We start from the raw sequence: 21,873 nt of genomic DNA, 5'->3' as shown, positions 1-21,873 counted from the left end.
CCCCCAAAATAATAAACATTTAGGGAAGGGGTAGACAACAAGTCGATCGCGATCTACCAGTCGATCACGACAAATTTTAAATATGTATATAAAAGATCCGGAGGGGCTCACATCTGGTGAGTATGGGCTTGGCACACCCAGGGTCCTGAGCTGGATATCATCGTTCTTCTCTTTCTTGGTGATTCCTTTCTACTTCTCTCTTTCAGGATAATTAAGAAATTTTTTCTCTTTTTTGGATGGTGCAGCAGAATCCTCAGGCTTCCCTGCACCATATGGCTAATAGTAATAATAATAATAATAAATAGATTAGGCAAAATCTAAATGTAATTGTTATTATTAAGCATCCCCTGCATACGCTTATTAAAATCGGTTGAACCACATGTCTGCAGTTATCGCTGCGCAGCTGCTAGGCTTGTCTAGTGAAAATTCACGCAGTTATATGGAGAGCATGTGTACGTGTCGAATTCTTATTTAGCTTACTTAATATTAATAACTGGACAGTACATATACGTTAATTTGATTAGATTTAAAATGAATACTACGAAAAAGAGTAAAACGTATCATTTTCATCAAAAGTGGGAACGAGAATACTTTTTTGTAATGGAAAAAGAAAAATGTTGTTTGATTTGCAATGGTTCCGTGGCTATACCCAAAAAAGGAAATTTAAAAAGGCACATCAATGCACTCCATGTTAATACCAATTGGATTTTCTGCCTAATAGTGACCTTAGAAAAAATAAATTAAAAGAACTTAAAATCATATTATTCGCACAACAAAATTTTTTCATGACACCTAATTTACAATCCAAACAGTAACTGTAGCATTATTTCAAGTGAGTCATCTTCTTGCAAAAAAAATGCAAACCATTTTCTGATGGCCAATTCATCAAAGATGCATTTTTAGAAATAACAGATTCTCTTTTTGAAAATTTTATGAACAAAAATGAAATTAAAAGTGCTCTTCAAGATCTGCAATTATCTCGAAATACTGTGATGCGACGCATCGAAAAAAATGAGTAAAACTGTGAGCGAACAATTGCGTGCTCATATTGCTAATTGTGTGTCCTTTTCTTTACAACTGGATGAATCTACAGATGTCAGTCATACAGCTCAATTGCTCGTTTTTGTTTGTATGGTTTTTGGTGATTCTGCCACTAGAGAGGAACTGCTAGGTATGGTTTCGTTAAAAGAAGGAACTAAAGATCTTGATATTTTTAATGTATTCAAAAATTTTATTGAAAAAATTAAATTACCACTATTTAAGCTCGTATCAATAACAACAGTTGGAGCTAAAGCAATGATGGGGCATCTTAACGGATTCATCGCATTGTGCCAAAAGGATGATGAACTCCCAGATTTTTTTTGAGTTCCTACTGTATCATCTACCAACAAGTGTTGGCCAGCAAAAGATTAAATGCTAAAAGTGTTATGGACATAGCTTTCAAAATTGTGAATTCCATCAGAGGAACAATCTCTTCAAAGGAGACTTTTCAAAATGAAACTTGATGAAAATAAACCAAACCTCATATTACACACAGATGTGAGGTGGCTGAGTCGGAGTAAGTTTCTACAGATATTTCAAAATTTGCTGAATGAAATTAAAAAATTTGTTGATCAAAGGGGAGATGATTATCAGCAGCTACAAGATACGGAGTGGTTTAGTGATTTTACCAGTAAATTAAATGATCTGAATTTGGAATTACAAGGAAAAAATAAAAATGTGGGTGACATGATTAGTAGTATTTCTGAATATAAATATAAATTTTTGGCAATCTAAGGATCTCAAAGAAAAAAAAATTGGACCATTTTTCAAATATGCAAGATCATTTGCAAAAATATCCTGTTTTTGAATTTAATAGTGAGAGATATGTTTCTGAAATTGAGAAAGTTGTGGATGATTTTGAAACCAGATTCAGTGATTTAAAAACAATTGCAGACATTGTTCAATATATTTCTTATCCATTTAATGTTGACTTAGATACGAAACAAATTTCAGAAAAAATCGATGATTCATATTCATCAATTTTTTCTGATTCATCAGAAAAAACTGATGAACATGTTTGCCGAGAAAAGTACCCAAATGTCAAAAAAATGCAGTAAGCTTTTAAATTCCTGTTTTGGTTCCACATATCTATGTGAATCGGCCTTTTGCGTATTTGAAACAAACAAAGAATCGCTCTACTCTTATGGACTTGCATATGGAAGATTCTTTACGGTTGGTCTTATTGTAGTATATCCCCAATTTTGAAAGCATGGCAGATGGCATGAAGTGCAAACTTCACATAAATTAAAAATTTAAATATGTATGAATTTAAAATAAGAATTTTGAATTCTATTTAATTTTAAAATTTATAAATGACATTTTTCAATGTGTTGATTAACTTTTTTATCCACGTGCAATGAAATTCTTGAGATGGTAGATCGCAACACATTTTGAAGAAAAAAAAATAGATTGTATCACAAATTAAGTTGGCCAACACTGATTTAGGGAAATCTGCTGCATCAGGTATGATGAAGCAGGTTTCACTAAACTTTCAGTCTTTCTTCACCTTTTGTGCTCTTTCTCAGAGCATGAAAGGTGAAGTATCTGGATTTGAAAAATCCTGAATGCTGATAAAACTGGACTTTTTTTTTTTAAGTTGCCACTGGATAAAACACATTTAAAGGTGTGAAATGTAGTGGTAGTGAAAGACAAAACAAATGATTACCATTCTCCTAGTGCCAAACATGTCTGGCACAGAGAAGATTTCTCTCTTAATCATTGGGAAAGCCCAGGAGCTTAAAAAGTTGAGACATTACTTGCTATGTCTTGAGCAGACCAAAAGGCTTGGACATCATCAAAAATCTAAGAACAATGGATCAAAGACTAAGATTGAAAGATGAATGGGGAGAACAGAAAAATTCTGCAGTTCATGATAACTGCAACCCCAAATTGCCAAGTGAATGGCCAGTATATGCCACCAAATATGACAACCATTCTTCAACAACTTGATCATGGTGTAATCCTGTACTAAAAAAAAAAAAAAAAAAAACTGTAAAAGAATTCTAGTAAGCCAAATTGTGCTGTCTCAAAAGCAAAACAATTCAAAATTGATGTGTTGTAGGCAATGTATTTATGTGATGAATAAGGGATTGAGGTCCACAAAAAAAAAAAAGATCTCCAACTACTTTAAACATGCTAGATTTGTTGATTTGAATAAAACAATGAATAAAGCTGCTTCTTTTATTAACTGTGAAAAAAAAAAATAGTTAACAAAATTGGGAGGATATGTGTCACCATCTAAACCTAGAGGGAAGTATGTTCTGAAGAATACACCCATGATGGACATGTGCTTTAGGATATGCACAAATGAAGAGGCATATGATGCAAGAAAGCAAGCTTATACAGTATAAGCCAAAAAAAAAAAAAAAAAAAAGCCTCCCCATTTCATCCATCCACTCTAAAAGATTGTCCAGTTCTTGCTAGAATTTATTTAAATTATCAACTTCCACAACGAAAGATGGAAGTTTCTTCAAGCAATCAACCACTCACTGGCTAAAGGAAAATTTCCACACATTTATTCTACAACTCTTTCCTCAATTTGAATTTATGCATCCTCAGGTGGATAATCTGAGCAAGAGGAAGAATCCCATCAGCATTGAGCCTGCTCAAACCATTCAAGGCCTTATACACTTCAATCAGATCACCTCACAGCTGCCTAGTCTCCAGATGCTGCAATTTGCTGAACTCAGGCCTTTCTTGGTAAGAGGACCTCTTCGTTCCCCTCACCAATCTTGTTACCCTTTTCGGTACTCGTTCCAGCAGTTCTACATCCTTCCTAAAATGAGGCCGCCAGACCTGTATTCAGTACTCAAAGCATGGCCTGATCATTGCCTTATACAAAGCGATAATCAACTCCTTTTCCCTACTAGCAAAGTTCCTGTATATCATTGACAAGATCCCATGACCTTCTTTGGCAGCTTTTCTGCACTGCTCAGAAAACTTCATATCTGACTGCACAATTACCCGAAGGTCTTTTTCATTCTCTACCACCCCAAGTGTAATATCACTCAGTTGGTACGTTTCTCTGGGGTTACTGCTACCCATATGCAGTACTTTGCATTTGTCAAAGTTAAACTTCAGTTGCCACGTCTCAGCCCATCTGCCCAACTTTTCTAGATCCTGTTGCAGTAGCATACTGTCATTAACAACCCTACCAACCTTTGTATTATCTGCAAATGTAGACATTAAGCCTGATATACCTTCATCAATATTATTAATAAATATTGAAACTAACAATGGGTCCAGCACTGAACCCTGGGGGGGTACACCACTAATAATAACATTAGTCCACAAAGAGCAGTGCCCATCTATTACCACTGTCTATCTTCTTCCTCTCAACCATCCCTTTATCTATTGTAGCAACTTGCCCTTAATGTCACACTGCTCCAATTTGTACAGTAGTCTTCCATGCACAACAGTATCAAAAGCTTTCCTGAAATCGAAATACAGTCGATTCCGGTTATTTGGGACACATCGGGACTAGTGCATTTTGGCCTGATTAAGCGGCTGCCCCAATTATCCGAAGTTTCACATTAATAGTTAAAAATACAATGTACCCCCCCCCCCTTTTTTACAATTAGTTCACTGTACAATCAAATCACGTTACGACGAACTCACCATAGTAAAGTACCGTTCACTATACGATGTGTAGTAAGCGCCGGTCATTGTGATCACGTTTGTGAATTGAATTTTAATTCTATTAAACAGCGATTCTAATTAGCAAAAATAGGAGGAATATTATCCACAGGCTATAAAAGTAAAGATATATTAAAAATAAATTTATCCTTTATTACCTTGCCAATTATAAAATTAAATGATACGTGAAATTCGGAAGAATATACGTGAAAAAAAGGAATAATTAATACGCACTGTAATATGTACATACTAACTAAACTAGTTGACATTTCTGTTCACTGACATTTGTGGGTGGGGGTTAAAATTTAAAACAGTAAAAAGATAAGCAATCAATAACAAAAAACACGGCACACACAAATTGCAAGTAACACAATACGCGCAAGTGAGAACGGAGTAACGAGTTACAAAGCTTTAAAAATAGGAATGAAGAGAAGATTCTGAAAATTATTTTTTTTATGATTGAAGATCCCATGGAAGTGTAAACACATTTTACCATAATAACCCACAGAATTTCAGCTGTTGGAATTATCGCAAATACAATACAATCGAGTTTACTATCCGTTTATGATAGATTTCACTAACAGAAAAGCCCAATAAACAGGTGACTGCTAATTGTTTTATGGTTGTGACCTCCAGAAATCCGACCGAACTACGTGGTACGGTCGGAGACAATCATAGGGTAATCTCCAGTGCTGCGGTCTCCTGCCCCGATTAAACGGAATTTTGTCCCAATTAAGCGAAGTAAACCCTGGCTATTTTCTCGATTGGGTTCTAGTTTTTAAGATTTGTCCCAAATAAACGGCTGCCCCGATTAACCGGTGGCCCAAATAACCGGAATCCACTGTATATGATATCAAAATTGTTTTTTGCATCCAGTTCCTTTGTGACCACATTGTGGTATCCAATCAAATTGGTTAGACAAGACATCCCCTTAACAAACCATGCTGTGTCTGAATTATTACCAAAATCTTGTCTAGTTGATCCTGCAATGCTTCTTTAACCAGTGACTCCATTATTTTCCCTGGAACAGAAGTTAAATTTGTGCATCTCCAATCTGTAGGGATCTCCCCTAAGTCCAAGGATGCTCTCATAATTATGGCTTACTTACTTTCTTTTAATTATGGTTTGCTTACTTTCTTTGTCACCTCCTTTAATATAACTGGATAGATCCCATCCCCCCCAGGTGCCTTTCTTATGTTTAACTTCAGCAATTTCTCCTCCACCTTGCTCTTAGTTATTACAAAATCATTTAGCACCGAGTTTAATAAGTTTCTGTCCTTCACTTCTTTAACGAATTCCTCAATGTGAATGTGAATGTAGATGCAAAATACTTGTTCAGTTTGTCAGCTAGGTGAGCAGGATCATCAACAGTCAAACCATCAATACCAAGAGGATCAACCTGATTCATCCCCTTCTTCTAGAGTTCATATAAGTAAAGAAGTCTTTGCTGTTTTTTTTTTTTGTATCCTTTGCCAAAGATTTCTTGTAATCTGCCTCCGCTTTCTTAACCTTCTTTGTGGAGGTTAGGCAATTCATTGCAGATGTAATGGAACCTGAAATTTGTGGTGATGAAGAAGAATCTACTGTGGCTTGGCAAGAAGTTTTGTTGAAGGAAGCTTATCACGGATTTAGAAATTAAAAAATTTTTTTTTTAAAACATGCTCTGCCACTGAAACAGCACATTTTAACAGATTATTTTAATGTCCGAAACCAATTCTCCTGTCTATGGTTAAGTCTTTGTTTATTATCTGATTGCGAAATTGTAATGAGAAGGTGCATCATCTCAATGGACTTAGTAAGATGTACCTGCTCATCTCACTATGACTATTCTGAATATTTGCCCTGCTCATTGAGAAAGCTTTAGAAAAGTTCATTTTGCAACGTATCAAGATACATCTAACCCAGTGGTTTTCAACAACAGCATCCCAGGGGTGCTGCAACAACATTCCAGGGATGCCACGTAATTTGGGTTTAAGTTACTTAAACTTATTTATTATTATTTTTTTAATTTATGTTTACTTAGTACCTCTATATAAAGAATAAAATTATTATATACTGTATATATATAATTTGTATTATGAAATGTAATTTTTCTAACTATATTATTGTAATAACTATCATATAACATATATATTTTTTAATACTAGAGACACACACACACACACACGGAGAGAATCGGATCTAACAGGCAGAAAATTGAGTAGGGGTGCCGCAAAATAAAATAAATTACTTAGGAGTGCTGTTATTAAAAAAAGATTGAAAACCACTGATCTAACCAGTCACTATGTTTTGGAAAAATAATGAGCTAATTATTCAATCCTTCTAGAGACCATATTATGGCTACTACATTGCTCCTTTGGGAGGCTAATCTAATTAGATCCAGTTAGTTCGTAAGCATGCCAGTGATTTTTCTTCAAGATGCAGCGAATAGTGGATTTTGACATACTGTACCTCACTTTCTATAAACATGTGGCACACAGATTTGTTTTCACTGAATGTAAGCCTTCTATTGCTGCACTGCTGCCACTCCATTAAAAACTGTGTTCTTTACTTATCTACCCACTCAGAGACCTGCATGCATTATTTCTGCCTCTCCACTATCATCACTATTACTGTCTGCTGCACTTGCATTTCAACATGGAATTGCTGCCTACCTCCAATCATGAGGAAGTCAGTAAAAACAAAACCTTCTGGTGACTCCTGAAATCCTTCTTTCCCAATGGGATCACATTTGCCATGCATCTTCTCCACTCCAACTCTGAGCACATCTTCTATGTTTATCTTGCTGACCTTGGCTCCAAGAGTGGAATCAACATCTCAGCAATATTCCACTCTCCACCATGGGAACTCTGCTATTACTGACCCTAGGTAGGAGACTGTTACAGGACCTTTGTTGTTGACTTCCACTGTAGACCCCTAGCTCTGCAAGGGATAGGATATGACCCACTTCCCCATTCCTTACTCTATTCTCTCATTCTTCTGATTTCATAGGGGAGTCCACTGTTAATTTTGCCCAAACCGTATTATTGTATTTACTTCTCTTGCTGAATGGCCACCCTGGAATACTAGTATAAATACACAGAGCATCTACTTGCAATAAGGGTTGCCTATAGGTCTTTTCCCCTACCTGTATAATCTTGTTGCCTCTACTCTGCCAGATAGTGGCTGAAGGGAGTTGGAATATTGTGTATGTGGCAGGGGGTATTGTTGAGGCCATGTTATGTTATGTTAAGGAGCTGGGTATATTCTTGCCACGTGTATGTCATAGCCAAAAATTTCATACATGTCCTCCCCATTTTTTTTACTACTGAATACATCATGAATAGTCAAAACTAATAGAATAAACTGCAAATCTGTGAAAAGATCTAAACCTCCCAAACTCCCAAACATTTTCTCATTCATTTCACAAATATATGTGGTCTCAGTTCCAATCTCAGTGATGTCCATTTCCACTTGCAGCCTGTCAAGCCCCACTTACTTTTTTTTTTTTTTCTAACAGAATCCCAATTATCAGTTGTCTCAATCTGCTTTGATATTCCCTATCAGCAATTAGTAATTTGAGATCCACTTTTAGATCTTCTCTGGCTTAGAATTCTCTACCCCATTCTGTTAAATTCATTTGTTACCTCTATTGTTCTCCAATTCCACTAATCACTTGAAATTCTTTGACTTCCTTTCTTTGAAACTTGACTTTCTCCAGTCCAATTTTCCTTGGTGATTTTAATGTTCACAACTCCAGCTGGCTTCCATTTTCTAGTCAAATGGACCTAGCTAGTCAAGATGCTGAGACCTTTTCAATTACTAATGACCTTGTTCAGATTGTTCATTTACCTTCAGATATTCCTCCTCCTCAACTCTTTCCAAAATAATTATTTCAGTAGTGTCTCTCATCCCATACCTCAGTAAGGGTAAAGATACCTAGCATGAATTCAGTAGACTATTCACCACCTGTTGGCAGGGATGGGTACTAAGAAGCAGCCTTCCAAGTGACTACTGCTTCCTGGTAACTAAGTGGCCATTAGGGCCATTCTGGGGCAGTGCTAAATGTATTTGCAACCTCTTATTTTTATTCAGTCCCATCAGTCACAACTGCAATAAAAAGGAGAAAAAAATTGTAAATAGTCAATACAGTTTGTAATTCCAGACATATATATATATATATGTACAGTACAACTTTTCTGGTTAGCAAAGAATCCACAAATGGACCACTTGTTAAATATGTATTCATTCCTAGAGTTATAGGTTTTTGTATATATATGACTTGTACTTAGGGTGACCAACCATCCTGAATTTTGTGGGTCACCCTGATTTTCAGCTCTCTATAGAGGTGTCCCGAAAGAACCCTAGGCGGGACACTATTTGTCCCGATTTATCACATAACATAAAATAAATAATATAAAATATAATTTTTAAAAATTAATGTGAAGATATACCTATATATGTATAATAACCAAGAAGGGAGATGTACATACGTTAATATTACAAGGTATTTTGTAATCTGATGTACTAATGGAAAAATCACGATTTTTTTTGGTTGTGTCCCGATTTTTTAAGGTCGATATCCTGAAATTGGCTGATCAAGAGTTGGTCACCCTACTTGTACTTTTAGGACCTTGATATTAGCTGCATTTTGCCACTGAAGAGTACACACTACAATTTTATCTCATTCAATTCTTTTTTAAGTACAATTATTTTTTCATGAACAGGTATTATTGTATTTACTCTTGTTAAATGACTGATTGTCCTGGAGTATTAACAGAGATTTTAATACAAAGTACTGTACTTGACTAATAAAAACTATTCATATACTTTGTACAACACAATAAATATTTACTGTAGTGTACAAAGTGTGTAAATAGTTTATTTCTTGATGAATATAACACTGTAAAGAAAACATCTCATTTAAAGACATGATTAAAGTCTATACTTGCATGTACAAAATAAATAATCCTTTATGTTATTATAATTATATTCTAACTAAAAATTCTTGTAAAACATTAATAAGAACTGATACCTGTGAAAGAAACTGAGATACAATTTTTTGTTTATTTATTTTTGGCTCACATGATTTTCATGACTGCATTAATTGCATAACTCAAAGAATACCTGTATTGTTTTAGTATCACTCAGGTTGTTAGCAGAAATTCTTCATCTTTTGTAGCATGTATGAAGCAGATTGCAATGGTGCATTCATATTTTAAAATTATGCATATTTTTGCTTAATCCCATGATTCACAAGAGACTGTCATCTCAAATTAGATTTTTTTTTTCCCATCAATTCTGCAACAAACATTACTTTATATGTGGCATAACATATTCTTATACAAACTGACTATAGTACTGTAGTGCAGTATGATCCAAGTCGCTGATATGCTTACAACAAAAAACCTACTACAGAAAAACCTACAACAGACTACAGTATAATATTCAAACCAACTAAATCAGAAAACTGACTTAGTAATAAAAGAGCTTCTTAGTAAAAAAAATTGTAAAAAACACTTTTATCACTTTTTATTACATCAACGAAATTCCAAAAATTTTAATAGGTCTTCATTATGTGCATGTGAAATGTCATATATCATGATGTTTTGGGATACAGATGTACTGTTTACTTTATTGTTGATTCTATAAATGTCATGATAAATGCACCCGCTCATTTTAGCCCCCAGAACAGCCCAGATTTTCATGGAATGGACTCAACAAGGTGTTGAAAATATGCCACAGGAATGCTGGTCATGTTGATTGAGTTTCTTCCCAAATTGTTGCAAATCTCTACTCCAAAGAACTTGTTCCACCTCATTCCACATGTGCTCAATTGGATTGAGATCTGATGACTGGGAGCACCATACTGGCTGAATTCACTCTCAGGGTCCTGGAACCAGTTCTGTACAATTCTGGTCTTGTGACATGTACGGCATTATACTGTTGGAAGAACCTATTCGCAGATGGATATATTGCAACCATGAAGGGATGCACCAGGATTTAAAAAATTTCCAAATAATCTGTGGCATCCAAATGTTGCTCCACTGGTACCAAGGGGGTCTGATGTGTACCACAAAATATGCCTCACACCATTACATTGTCACCAAGCCTACACTGTTGACACTTGGTAGAGAGGTTAATGGACTCATGCTATTTTTGCCATATTCTGGCATGAAACAAAGGCTCCTATTTTTTGTTTGGTCAGTGTGTGTATAATAACAATAAGCAATGAAGAATTACAAAACAAAGGATAAAACAGTGTATTAATTTATGCATTCATTTTGCTTTTACAGTTATAAGTGTATGCTTGGAGTTTTAATCATGTGTGCATTCTTCAAAATTGTTTTAATAGGGAGCTAATGTTATGGAGCTAAGGTTAATGCTTGTCCAACTTCTGCCTGATTCTTGCTCATTTGTACTTGTTATGACATGTAAATTCCACCACTGATACCATCTATTTAGACATTATAAGTAAGGGGAATTTGAGTTTCTAAAACACAAAAATTCAAGGAATGCAGGTCACAATGATATAAAACATCTGGAAATAATAATAAAAAAAAATAAAAAAAACTGAATGTGGAGAAAAATGGCCTTAGCAGGTGCAACTTCTCACTGTTAGCCATGGGATTGTATGGCAATCTAATTAGCCAAATGATAAAGGTGAAAAGGCAGTTTAATTGTACAGATTTATAACATTTGACTTGGGTCTCTTCATAAATCTTATAACTGCTGATATCCAATGCAAAATGACTAACATTCAGAACTGACTATTTTTTGAAACCATGAAAAAACTAACTTGGCTGCCAGTGGGCTTCTGTTCCAAAACCTACCTAGGGTATATATGTTTGTTTTATTTAACCTTAAACTTGTTAAAAAGAAACACATAGTGGTTAATTTTAATTAAATACATCTATAATTTTTGATTTTAGAAATATTTATGGTTAATGATATATGAAGCACTGCTAAGTGGGTTCTGAGTGCATTAATGTTGTTGGTGATACATTTTTTAATGGATACATATGTGTGTGTGTATTGTTTTCTTCTTTTGCAGTCCAGAATATCGAACTGATGATCCTCCTCGCATTGTGCTAAACAAGCTAGAAACCCAAGGTTATCGAGTTGTTGCCATGGCTGGCATTGGTCAGACATGCATCTGGACATTGTATAAATCACATTCAGAAGTTTAAAATGTATATGTAGTATTGAATATATTTTTTGGTTCTTATGTTCCACTCTTTTTTTTTAGGAATTTTTAAAATCTAATAGAGCAAAGTCTGCATTTTAATTTTAATGATTAGTTTATTATGTAATATATTATTTTTCATATATTTAACCTTTCTACAGCCGATCTGTGCTTGCTTAGAATGTCTATTTTACAGTAGACTGGGATCAAATGTGATGATATTTTTTATAGTTTCTAATGTTGATTTCATATTTGAAATGCATAATTTTGCCTGAAAGAAGACCAACCACTTATATAGAAATCTTTTATGAGAAAGTATTCACTAATTGTATGTAAATCTAAATTTCACATCTAAATTAACATCAAAACCATGATATGAAATTTAGGATGCAAGAGAGAGAGACACATTTGTGTGACAAAGTGGATTGTGCTCTACTTGTTATAACAGTTTTTTTTTCTTTTTTGGCCAGAAAAGTGTTTATTTGAAGGCATCATGTGTCTTATGGAAAAAAAGATAAAATAAGTGGTACTTTCACAATGGATAATTTCAAAGTGAATTTTACCAATAATTTAACTTCTAATACATTCCACTTACATTGGGAAAAAATGACATATTTTTGACTATTATTTATTTAACCAAATCCAAGTTTTTTAAAATAATATTGCTACAAAATCTTTCATCCATGTGTGTAATTTTGAGGGAAAAAATGTGTTAGAAAAAGCTTCTAAAGTATGGGTGAGATTTTATTACTAAATTTAAAAACTCCGAAGTCACTCTAAAGATTATATTTCTTTATGATCCTTATTAACTAGGAAAAATATTAATGAGAAATATTTATATATGGGCAAAGGTGAGGCATAGGAAATTACTTGTCAGATTATGTTATGTTTTTTTTTTTTTTTTTTTTTTTTGAGTCAAATAATGTTATTAAAGCAAAATAAATAACATATAATGTGAAAAGGATGGACATGGGAACTAATATTCAATTCTAGAAATAAATATTATTTAAGCGCTGCTTAACTCAACATAAGATGCAAGCTAAAATTGTTAGTTTTTGGGTAATTCATCTATATCTGCATATTATATACTAAATACTGCCAATTTTGGTACAGGAATTTCAGTAGCTGACTTAATTTCTGGGATTAAATTTCTTGTTATTCAAAATAATTCACTGAATATAATGTAACCTTGAGGAAGAACAGTCATGTTTTAGGCAAGATAAGATGTCAGAATCAAATATTTGCACAAGGAAAATTGTTGAACATTCATGGAAATGTAACAGGATCTAAGATAGTAATTTTCAAATTACATTTGATTGAAGAAAATCAGCAAAAAATGAAGAACATTTTCATTTTAACCATTGCAGCATGTGATATAATATCCCATCAGAACCAGCTGCATTGTTAATTGCGCTACATAAAGAATCTTGTAACTCAACATAGCATATAGTTGGTTATACGGTGGTGAATTTCTGCTAAAATTTATTTTGTATCTCTGCTGTTGCTTCAGTATTTAAAGGCTTTATCATATGCATTCACTTCAGATACTTGGGAGAATGTTTCTCCAAAGGCATTTGCAATTTCTTTGGGACATGATATATCCTGTCCATTGCAACTAAGAACTGGGTGAGAAGTTGGTGATTTGTCATTCAGTTTTTTAATTGTTTTCCATATTAGTCAGCTATCTTTGGTAATAGTGGATGGATGCAAACCTAGTCCAAGCATCTTGCCTGTATTCTAATGTGACATGTTTTTGCTCTAAATCTCCTCTAGTTAATAAGATTATTAGTTGTCAGATATTTGTGTAACAGGTTTCTCACTTTTTTTTTTCTTTTTGTGCGGTCTGTATTCCATCAAGGATTAGTATGTTTTTGTTTTCCTACATATGATTGCAATATAGCAACATTGGCTGCAGCTAGTATTACTTGCATTATGCGTTCAGTAACATTGTCAACATGTCAACTCTAATTTTGTATCAAATGCAACATGATTACCATTTTTGTTCCAGTCTGCTATGAAAATTTCCATTTTGTTTGACTTTCCCATTACTGATACTATTTGAATTTTATGAACTATTGTGTAATGGTCACTGCTGCGGAGACCACCTATCACTGACCAGAGGTGTATTGCTAAAAAAAAAAAATAAATGCTAATTCTCCAGAAGACTATATGATAATGCCACATCAACTGTACAGTAACTGAATCAGACTTCAGACTCACGGTTCATAGAACAAACAGTTCTAGCATTCAGCTTATGGCAAATCAAAATGCTGCATTTGCACGCATCACAGTATATTTCATTCATTGGATCTCTTTATCTAACGCATTGTACTTTAGTAAGTAATGTTCAAGTTTCATTGCGAAATTTATATTTTTGTTTTTAAATAAATTTTTAAAGAAATTATTAATTTTAAAGATTACTATTAATATATATTTTTAGTAGCAAATGGGTAAAATAGATATTTCTCTCTCCCCTTTGATTATGCCATTGTTTCATAATATTAGGTGTATAAATTTAATGATTTTCTGTTATGACATTTAGAAAAAAGTACCGGAATGTTGTTCCGGCCCGAATACACCACTGTCACTGACCAATCACTGCTTGTAAATAATACAGGAGAACAGATGTAAAGATCAACAGTGGGGGTTATCCTGTAGGAAAGTAAATGCATATATGCGAATTGGTGTTAAGTACAGTAAGGTTATGCTTGTCAATTATTACTTTGATAGTTTACCTCATTTGTCCATTTGATGTGATTCTAAAGTGGGAGGCACCCATTGAAATCACCTAGTAGGCAGAATGGAGAGAGTATCTGTGTAATAAGGTAGCAGTCTGCCTTGGTGGGAGGTACAGGGAGACAAAGGCAAATGATGTAATGGTGAAAGTAATGCTCCATCACAACAGTCTCTTAAACAATTCATACAAGTACAAGTTTCGTACAAGTCTATGTAGTCCTAAAATTTCAGCATATAGTCCATCATTTAGATTTAGAAGTGGAGAGTGGATCTCCTTGTTTTTTATTGGCTGTTTGCCTATGTCAATCACCCATCTTCTTTAGAAAAGATGGGACATTCTGTATTATCAAAGTCCATCATCTGTAATGAGGAAGTTTTTTTTTTTTTTTTTACTTTAACAGAATTCACTTCTTTTTGTTTCTATGCTCTGAGTTGCTGGAACAGAAGAGTATTACTAGTGTGATTTTCCATCATCTGTTGAAAGGACCAATGAGAATCTGCTAATAGAAACCTTGCCTGCACAACAAGTGTTATTTTTGAAGGAAGAATTCTCTGTCTGTATTGCTACATTTTGGAGTGTCGTGGAGTTGTTTTCTCACCTCATGTTACATAACTTTATGCTCCATCTCATACCTTTGAATCTTCTTACCTAATTTCCATAGCTCATAGACTTTGGACTACCATGCTGGATGAGAACCTTTACGGTTTGCACAACAAACTGATTCAACATTACAGTCCATTCATGTATGGTCATTGGACCCACAGTTACAGCAAACTGCATCTCCCAGCCGTGTTTGTGAATGGCCAAATTTTTGTACTTATGGCATTTTATATCGAGTTCAGTATGTATATAGGACACGAGAAGTCACATGCTTTTGTTGTTAAGATTAGTGTATTAAAAGTAAGTACAGGCACTCCTCTACTTATGTACAAACAACTTACGTACAACTCATAGATATGTACAAAGCACAGTTTCTCAAAATTAACAAAAATACTGTTTATCGAAAATATATTGACAGTTTTGAACCACGTGCATGAAGTACCAAAATCAGCTGTGTATATATATGGTAACACTGTGTCAGCTACCCACATACCCATCTGCTGCCGCTGCTTGTCTATTCCTGATCCCTCAGTTTTTGTTGTTCTTGTTCAGAGTAGGATCAGTGTTTTTCCTGTCACAAAAGATATTATTTCCCTAATGTGGCCCCAAAGCTGTTGTTGTTGGAGGTTTTACGGCGCAATGGCTGCTAAAGGCCATTATGCGCCAAACAATGGTAGGAGGCCCCAAAGCGAAAAAGAAGTAAGAGCAGTAGTGGCAAATGGCACTCTATTACAATGGAAATGAAACTAGACATTATAAAACGAGTGGAAAAAGGTGAGAATCAGGCTGAGGACTGCACTGTGTTGGGCTTGAATCGCTCTACTGTGAACACAATTTTCCAGGACAAAAAGTGAATTCTTGAACGTGTAAAGCTTTCTGTGCCAATGCAGTTGACAATAATAAGTAAGAAAAGAAGTCCAGTGATTGAGGAAATGGAGAAACATTTAAGTGTGTGACTGCAAGATAAGCAACAAAAATGAATGCATTGTAGCCTACAGCTCATTCAAGAAAAAGCAAAAAGTGTATTTGAAGACATAAAAGTGCTACTGAAGAGACCTTTAATGCAAGTCATGGATAGTTCCAACACTTCATTGCATGAACAAATCTGATACACATTAATGAATGGTGAGGCAGCTAGTGCTGAAGAGGAAATTGCCAAACAATATCCAGAGCTCTTGTGGGACATTATTGTTAATGAGGATTACAAGCCAGAACAGATTTTCAATGTAGAGAAAACTGGCTTGTTTTGGAAAAAATGCCTGATCGCATGTATATTATGAAGGAGGAAAATAAAATGCTCGGGTACAAGGCAGCAAAGGACCGGCTAACGCTACTGCTAAGGGGGAAATGCTGCCGGCAACTGCAAAATTCAAACCACTGTTAGTGTACCTAAAAATTATATAAAAATAAAAATAGTGTAATGCGCAAAAAATCCAAGGGTTTTTGCATGCAAAGTCATTATCATGGCCTCACTTCCAGTCATCTGGATGTCTAACCCAAAAGCCTGGGTTACTTTCGAAATCTTCAAGGAGTTGTTTCACAAACATTTCATACCACGAGTAGAAAAGTACTGTGCTGAAAACAACCTTCCATTCAAGATCTTGTTAGTACTGGACTCCTGTCCATCCACTTCACCTGGATGATTTTCATTTTAATGTTAAAGTGGTGTAGCTGCCTCCCAATACCACATCCCTCTTACAGCCAATGGTGGTTATTGCTACATTCAAGGCTTATTACTCATGAACTTTTAAGGAAGCCTTAACAGCAACAGGAGAGGGTGGAATGACTTTAAAGTAGTTTAGGAAGGAATATAACATCTGTGATGCAATCAAGAATATAGATGCTGTCTGGCATGAGATATCATCAAATATGAATGGGATCTGGAAGAAACTCATCCCACAATTTGCTCACGACTTCCATACATTTGAAGAGGTAGAATCAGTCTAGAAAAATGTGGTAGAACTCTGAATACAACTGAATCTCGAGGTGGAAGAAGAGTGTGTTTATGAATTGTTGGAAAGCCACTCTCAGGAACTGACCAACGAAGATTTCTTCGAATTTGAAAAATGGATACAAACAGGCCACTGAAGAGGAAGAAGTTGTTGAAAAAAAAATTTCACCTCCAAGCAGCTAGCTGAAGCTTTTTCTTTAATAGATAAAGCACTATCATCTTTCGAGGTTCAAGATCCTAACACTGAGAGGTTCACCAAATTTGCAGCAGGTGTAAACAATGCTATTGCCTGCTGCAAACTGATCTACGAAGAGAAGAGGAAGGAGAAGAAAACTGTGCAGATTAAAATCCATCAGTTTTTCAAGAAAGTGGAAAGTGGACGTGAACATGTGGCATCCATAAATTGTACCATGACCAATCAATCTGCTCCCAGATCAGCAGAATCGGTGTCATTGAAAGTTTATGATCCTCCATCTCCACAACACTTACAATAATGTGAGCAAATTAAATTCTTGTTTATACGCTATACAGTATTGTTTACAGGTATTAGAATAAATTATCTTTGAATAAATTCTGTGCTCTACATTATTATATATCATGTGTTTTTTCTGTCTCATTTAACTTGGTTATAAATCATAAAATCCTGTAAACAACACTGTATATACAGCCTGGTGAAGTTTGTTGGGGATTATAATCTCGGTGAGTTGTATTGTACTGTACGTGGGAGTGGTCAGGCACGTGGGTGCATAAGTACACATGCCTTGAGTGACCGGGGTTCAAGCCCGTGACTGCTGAATATGGTGCTGTTTCTTGTATTCTGTCTATCTTGTGAACTCCTCTGACAGTTTGTTCGTCCCGGAGTATAAACAGAAAATTTATTTATCTACAAGACCAAAGTTGGACTTTGTATATGAAAAAAAAAAAAAAAAATCAATTAAGTATGTAAGTCAAGTAGTGTTGTATAATGTTGTGGGCAGGTACACATTCTCTATCCATTTTAGTCATTATTCTTTTTGCATGTATGATTTTGTTCTTGAATTGTTGCACTATTTAGTATGTTCCAATTTGCTTCAATGCTCTTTGGAATGTTTAGAGTGGCATGTGGGGAGGGGTAACATTGATGGGAATTCTATTAAAGGATGAAAATTTAAGCAGTCTGCATGCCTTTGTGTCACTATGAGAATGGCTCCTGATTGAAATCTTTCAACTGCTTTAGGCAGACTAACATTTTCTAAATATTTCTGAATAAGAAATGGAGAAAGTTTGCTCATAAGCTGATTTGTCAAGGAATGAATTATGAGAAATGGTGAATGACTATTTCTGCATCATGACATGCTGCGTCTGTGGGCTCTACGTGGAAAAATTTTTTCATCCATTTGGCTCCTTTTTAGCCTTGTGGGATGACTCATCCAGCTCCACCACAAGACAGCAGCATTGCCTAGTGTGACAAGTGAAGATCAGCTAGGGTTAGAGATTAAACTACAAAAAAAATATTCAGGGTAATTTTCCTTTCTTACTGCTCTCAAAATAAGGAGATTAAATAAGCAGTTTAAAGTAAAAGAACTAGTAATGTTTTTAAAGAATTGCAGTTCAGGAACAGCAATTGCTCATTCACATATAGCTTGGCACCCTGGGCTGCAATATAGTGGAACTACAGCTTATGTGTAGGGTTAACAGGATGCATATTCAAAGCCCTTCCTCATATTGCAAATATGAGGAAGGACAATGTGTGGATTCAGTCCTTCTAGTTCTTGTAACATTGTCTTAGTTCTAGTAACATTTCTGAATGAGAAATGTTACTAGAACTAAGGACATAAATTTAAATCATAGGGTAAGAGGATTAGGCTAGATTGTAGGCAGTTTTCTTTTAGCTAGCAGGTTAACTCTGAATTTCTGACAGCATGCTTGTTACCTGGAATGATTTTTTTAAGAGGAATTCAGAAGTTTGTAAAAGTTTAAACACTGTGTAACTACTGTAAATAAAATTTAAATGGTTTTAAATATCAGTTTTTCCAATTTTAATTTTATAGCCGCAAATATTAGAGCAGGATTTATTATCAAAACCAAAATTTTGTAAGGGGAGGGGGAGAGAGGTATTAAAAAAAAAAAAAATTCTCATAGAGAGATATATTTTCAGGGATTACAGATGGATCCAATTTTGGCTTGGATGTGGGCCACATTAATTTGAAAGCAAATCAAATACAATACTGCCACTAAGACTTTCACAGTTAGTATCTCAATAACTGTTTATTTTAGATGTCCAAAATTTCCCAGGTATAGGAAACAAGTAGTTGAGGTGAGACCAATAACCTTTCCTGCAGGTGAGACTAAAAAACCCTTAAAAAACAAACAAAAAAAAAAAACCAAAAAAAAAAAAAAACCCCAGGAGAATGAATTGAGGTGCTAAATGAACTTACCATGTAAGCTAGTATGTATGTCTCCTTGCATGTAATGGTGAACTGCATTGGTTGTATTATACTGGTATGTACATTCTGCCTGTCCTTTGAGTGATAGGACCTGTCTCTTTAAAACTTGGTATGTAACAAACAAACAACTCTCCAAGAACAAAGTTGGTATTGTTTCCCAGAGTATAAACTCAATTTTGCAATATTTTTCTTTTTAATGTTATTATTTTAGAGTGAAAGCATAGGTTTTTTCCTCCCTGTTATTTGTGACTAAAATAAATTCTGCATGAGCAGCATCAAACTATTTCCTATGAATGTGGCATTAGACTTCTTTTTTTTTTTTTTTTTTCCTCTCTTTATTAGAGCTATCCACTGCTAGCCTATAAATAGCACTATTTAATATAAGGTGTAGTGTGCTAAATTTTGGACTGTATACACTCCAAAATTTAGCACACTACCAGTGTTCTGTATACAATACTGTGAAAATGTACCAAAATTTAACCTTCTAACTGGTGCATCCCTAAAAGTCACATTAACAGCTGTATCTGTGTCTGCCATGATACTATGGAAATTTTTGGCATAAAGGCAATGAATAATTTAAAATCAGGCACTTTTTGATATGTTCATTATCTTGAAGTATAGTGGATATAAGATAAAATAATATATATTCTTTAATTATCAATTTATGGTTAATTTAAAAAAAAATCTAACTTTTTAAAATTAAATTAACATCACACAGGATTAAAAACTGCGACAAATAGTAGATATTTTCATAAGCATATAAATGCACACAGAGATATCCTGTGGAATATCTTTTAAGAATAAATGTCAAAAATATTTTTAAATGTTTTAAAATAAAATTCTTATAAGCTTTTCATTATATGCTTTGTTTTAAAAAATAATATTTAAAAAAAATTAATTTGAGAGCCAGATTTTCTCCCACTACTTCCTGTGCCTTTATGGATTTCTGTGGTCAAGCACATAACATGCAAATCAGATTGCGAATGAAATTTAACAATAAATCTGCAAATGAATTCAATAATCTGGAATGCTGATGTAATAATAAAGTTTACTAGTTTATTTTCAGTATTGTGAACAATAACAAGAGGCGCGCATACACAATTGATGTGTCAATGGAATCAGAAATTGTGTTATGTCAACAGCCCAACAGTACTATAAAACTGGCAAGACAACTGATAAAAATTTACACTTACACATTCAGTTCTGCAGAATGTAAAGTCCATTGACAGCAGTAAAACAAGTCTTATCATCAACCAAAAACTTGTAATCCAAATTACATTATATACCAGAAAATTATAAAAACTAACAAACTTTAAACCATGACATGTAAGATATGAAATTAAAACCAAAAATAAATTAATGTTAGGCATTTACATCCCTCCAGAAGTAATTTTTTCTACCTGTGATGGTCATATTTATTATACGCTCATGGTATTCTCAACAAATGCTTATTACTTAGATCTTAGTTTTTTTTTTTTTTTTTTTTAATTATTATTAAGGACGTATGTCTCAAACTCCAACAAAATCAGGAATGTAGATTAAGAGTCAAAAATATACTGAAGGAATATTAAAATCTGCATCTACATCACTCTGATAGCTATTTTAATTTTCACCGTATGCCATGCACCTCCACCGAATTAACCAAAGATGAATAAATAACTACTGTTTTCTTCCCAGAGCAATGTGTTTGTCTGTATAACTTGCTCTATGATACTGAGATAATGCAAATATAGACCAACAGCCCAAGAAAATAACTGCAATTAAGAACAAAAATTAAAAACATTAAAATATCTTTACACGATTAACTCTTATCCTTTATGCAGTGTATAATAACAGTAAATGCTTTTCACGTTTATTTTGCATATAGTTTTATTGACAATAGCTTCAGATTATTATGCAAAGTTTTCCATAATGAAAAAAAGGTTCTCTTAACTCTTGCTGAAAATTTTGTGTAGAGATAACATTTTGAAAAGGTCAGTGCAAAAACAGAAAAAGGTTAATGCAAATTTTAATTTAAATGAGCACAAAAATTAACAACTGGAAAATACTGGAATGGATGGAGAATAATGCATTGTCCACCATGCATAACTGTACTGGAGTTGTCAGCCGACGTATACCCACAGTAGTAGACTACTATACTGCGTATAGGATCTCAAAGTTGGCAGCAATAAACACTGTGGACAGAGAATGGAACAGTGTTCTGAATACATGGTTATAACAATAACTGCTGTAATTGAATGAATATTCTGCTTAACCGAATGCATGAACATAACGTTTGATGAATAAGTTAGGCTGAACTTCCCAACTACAATATAGT

The 21,873-nt window shown here is 34.3% G+C and overlaps 1 protein-coding gene across 1 annotated transcript in view; it reads left to right on the top strand.

Moving 5' to 3' along the window:
• The window catches only part of LOC150088567 (GTP cyclohydrolase 1 feedback regulatory protein-like), a 51,955-nt gene extending 40,109 nt beyond the window's left edge, over nt 1-11,846 (top strand). The window contains exon 3 of the mRNA XM_090370235.1: nt 11,711-11,846. Coding sequence (XP_090226361.1) covers nt 11,711-11,846 — 136 coding nt within the window. The remainder of the gene's footprint in view (nt 1-11,710) is intronic.
• Nucleotides 11,847-21,873: the final 10,027 nt, after the last annotated feature.

The sequence above is a fragment of the Mastigoproctus giganteus genome, chromosome 3 (genome assembly GCF_048544385.1).
Source record: "Mastigoproctus giganteus isolate SK-2022 chromosome 3, ASM4854438v1, whole genome shotgun sequence".
In the NCBI taxonomy this organism is placed as follows: domain Eukaryota; kingdom Metazoa; phylum Arthropoda; class Arachnida; order Uropygi; family Thelyphonidae; genus Mastigoproctus; species Mastigoproctus giganteus.
This window is presented reverse-complemented; position numbering and strand designations above follow the sequence as displayed.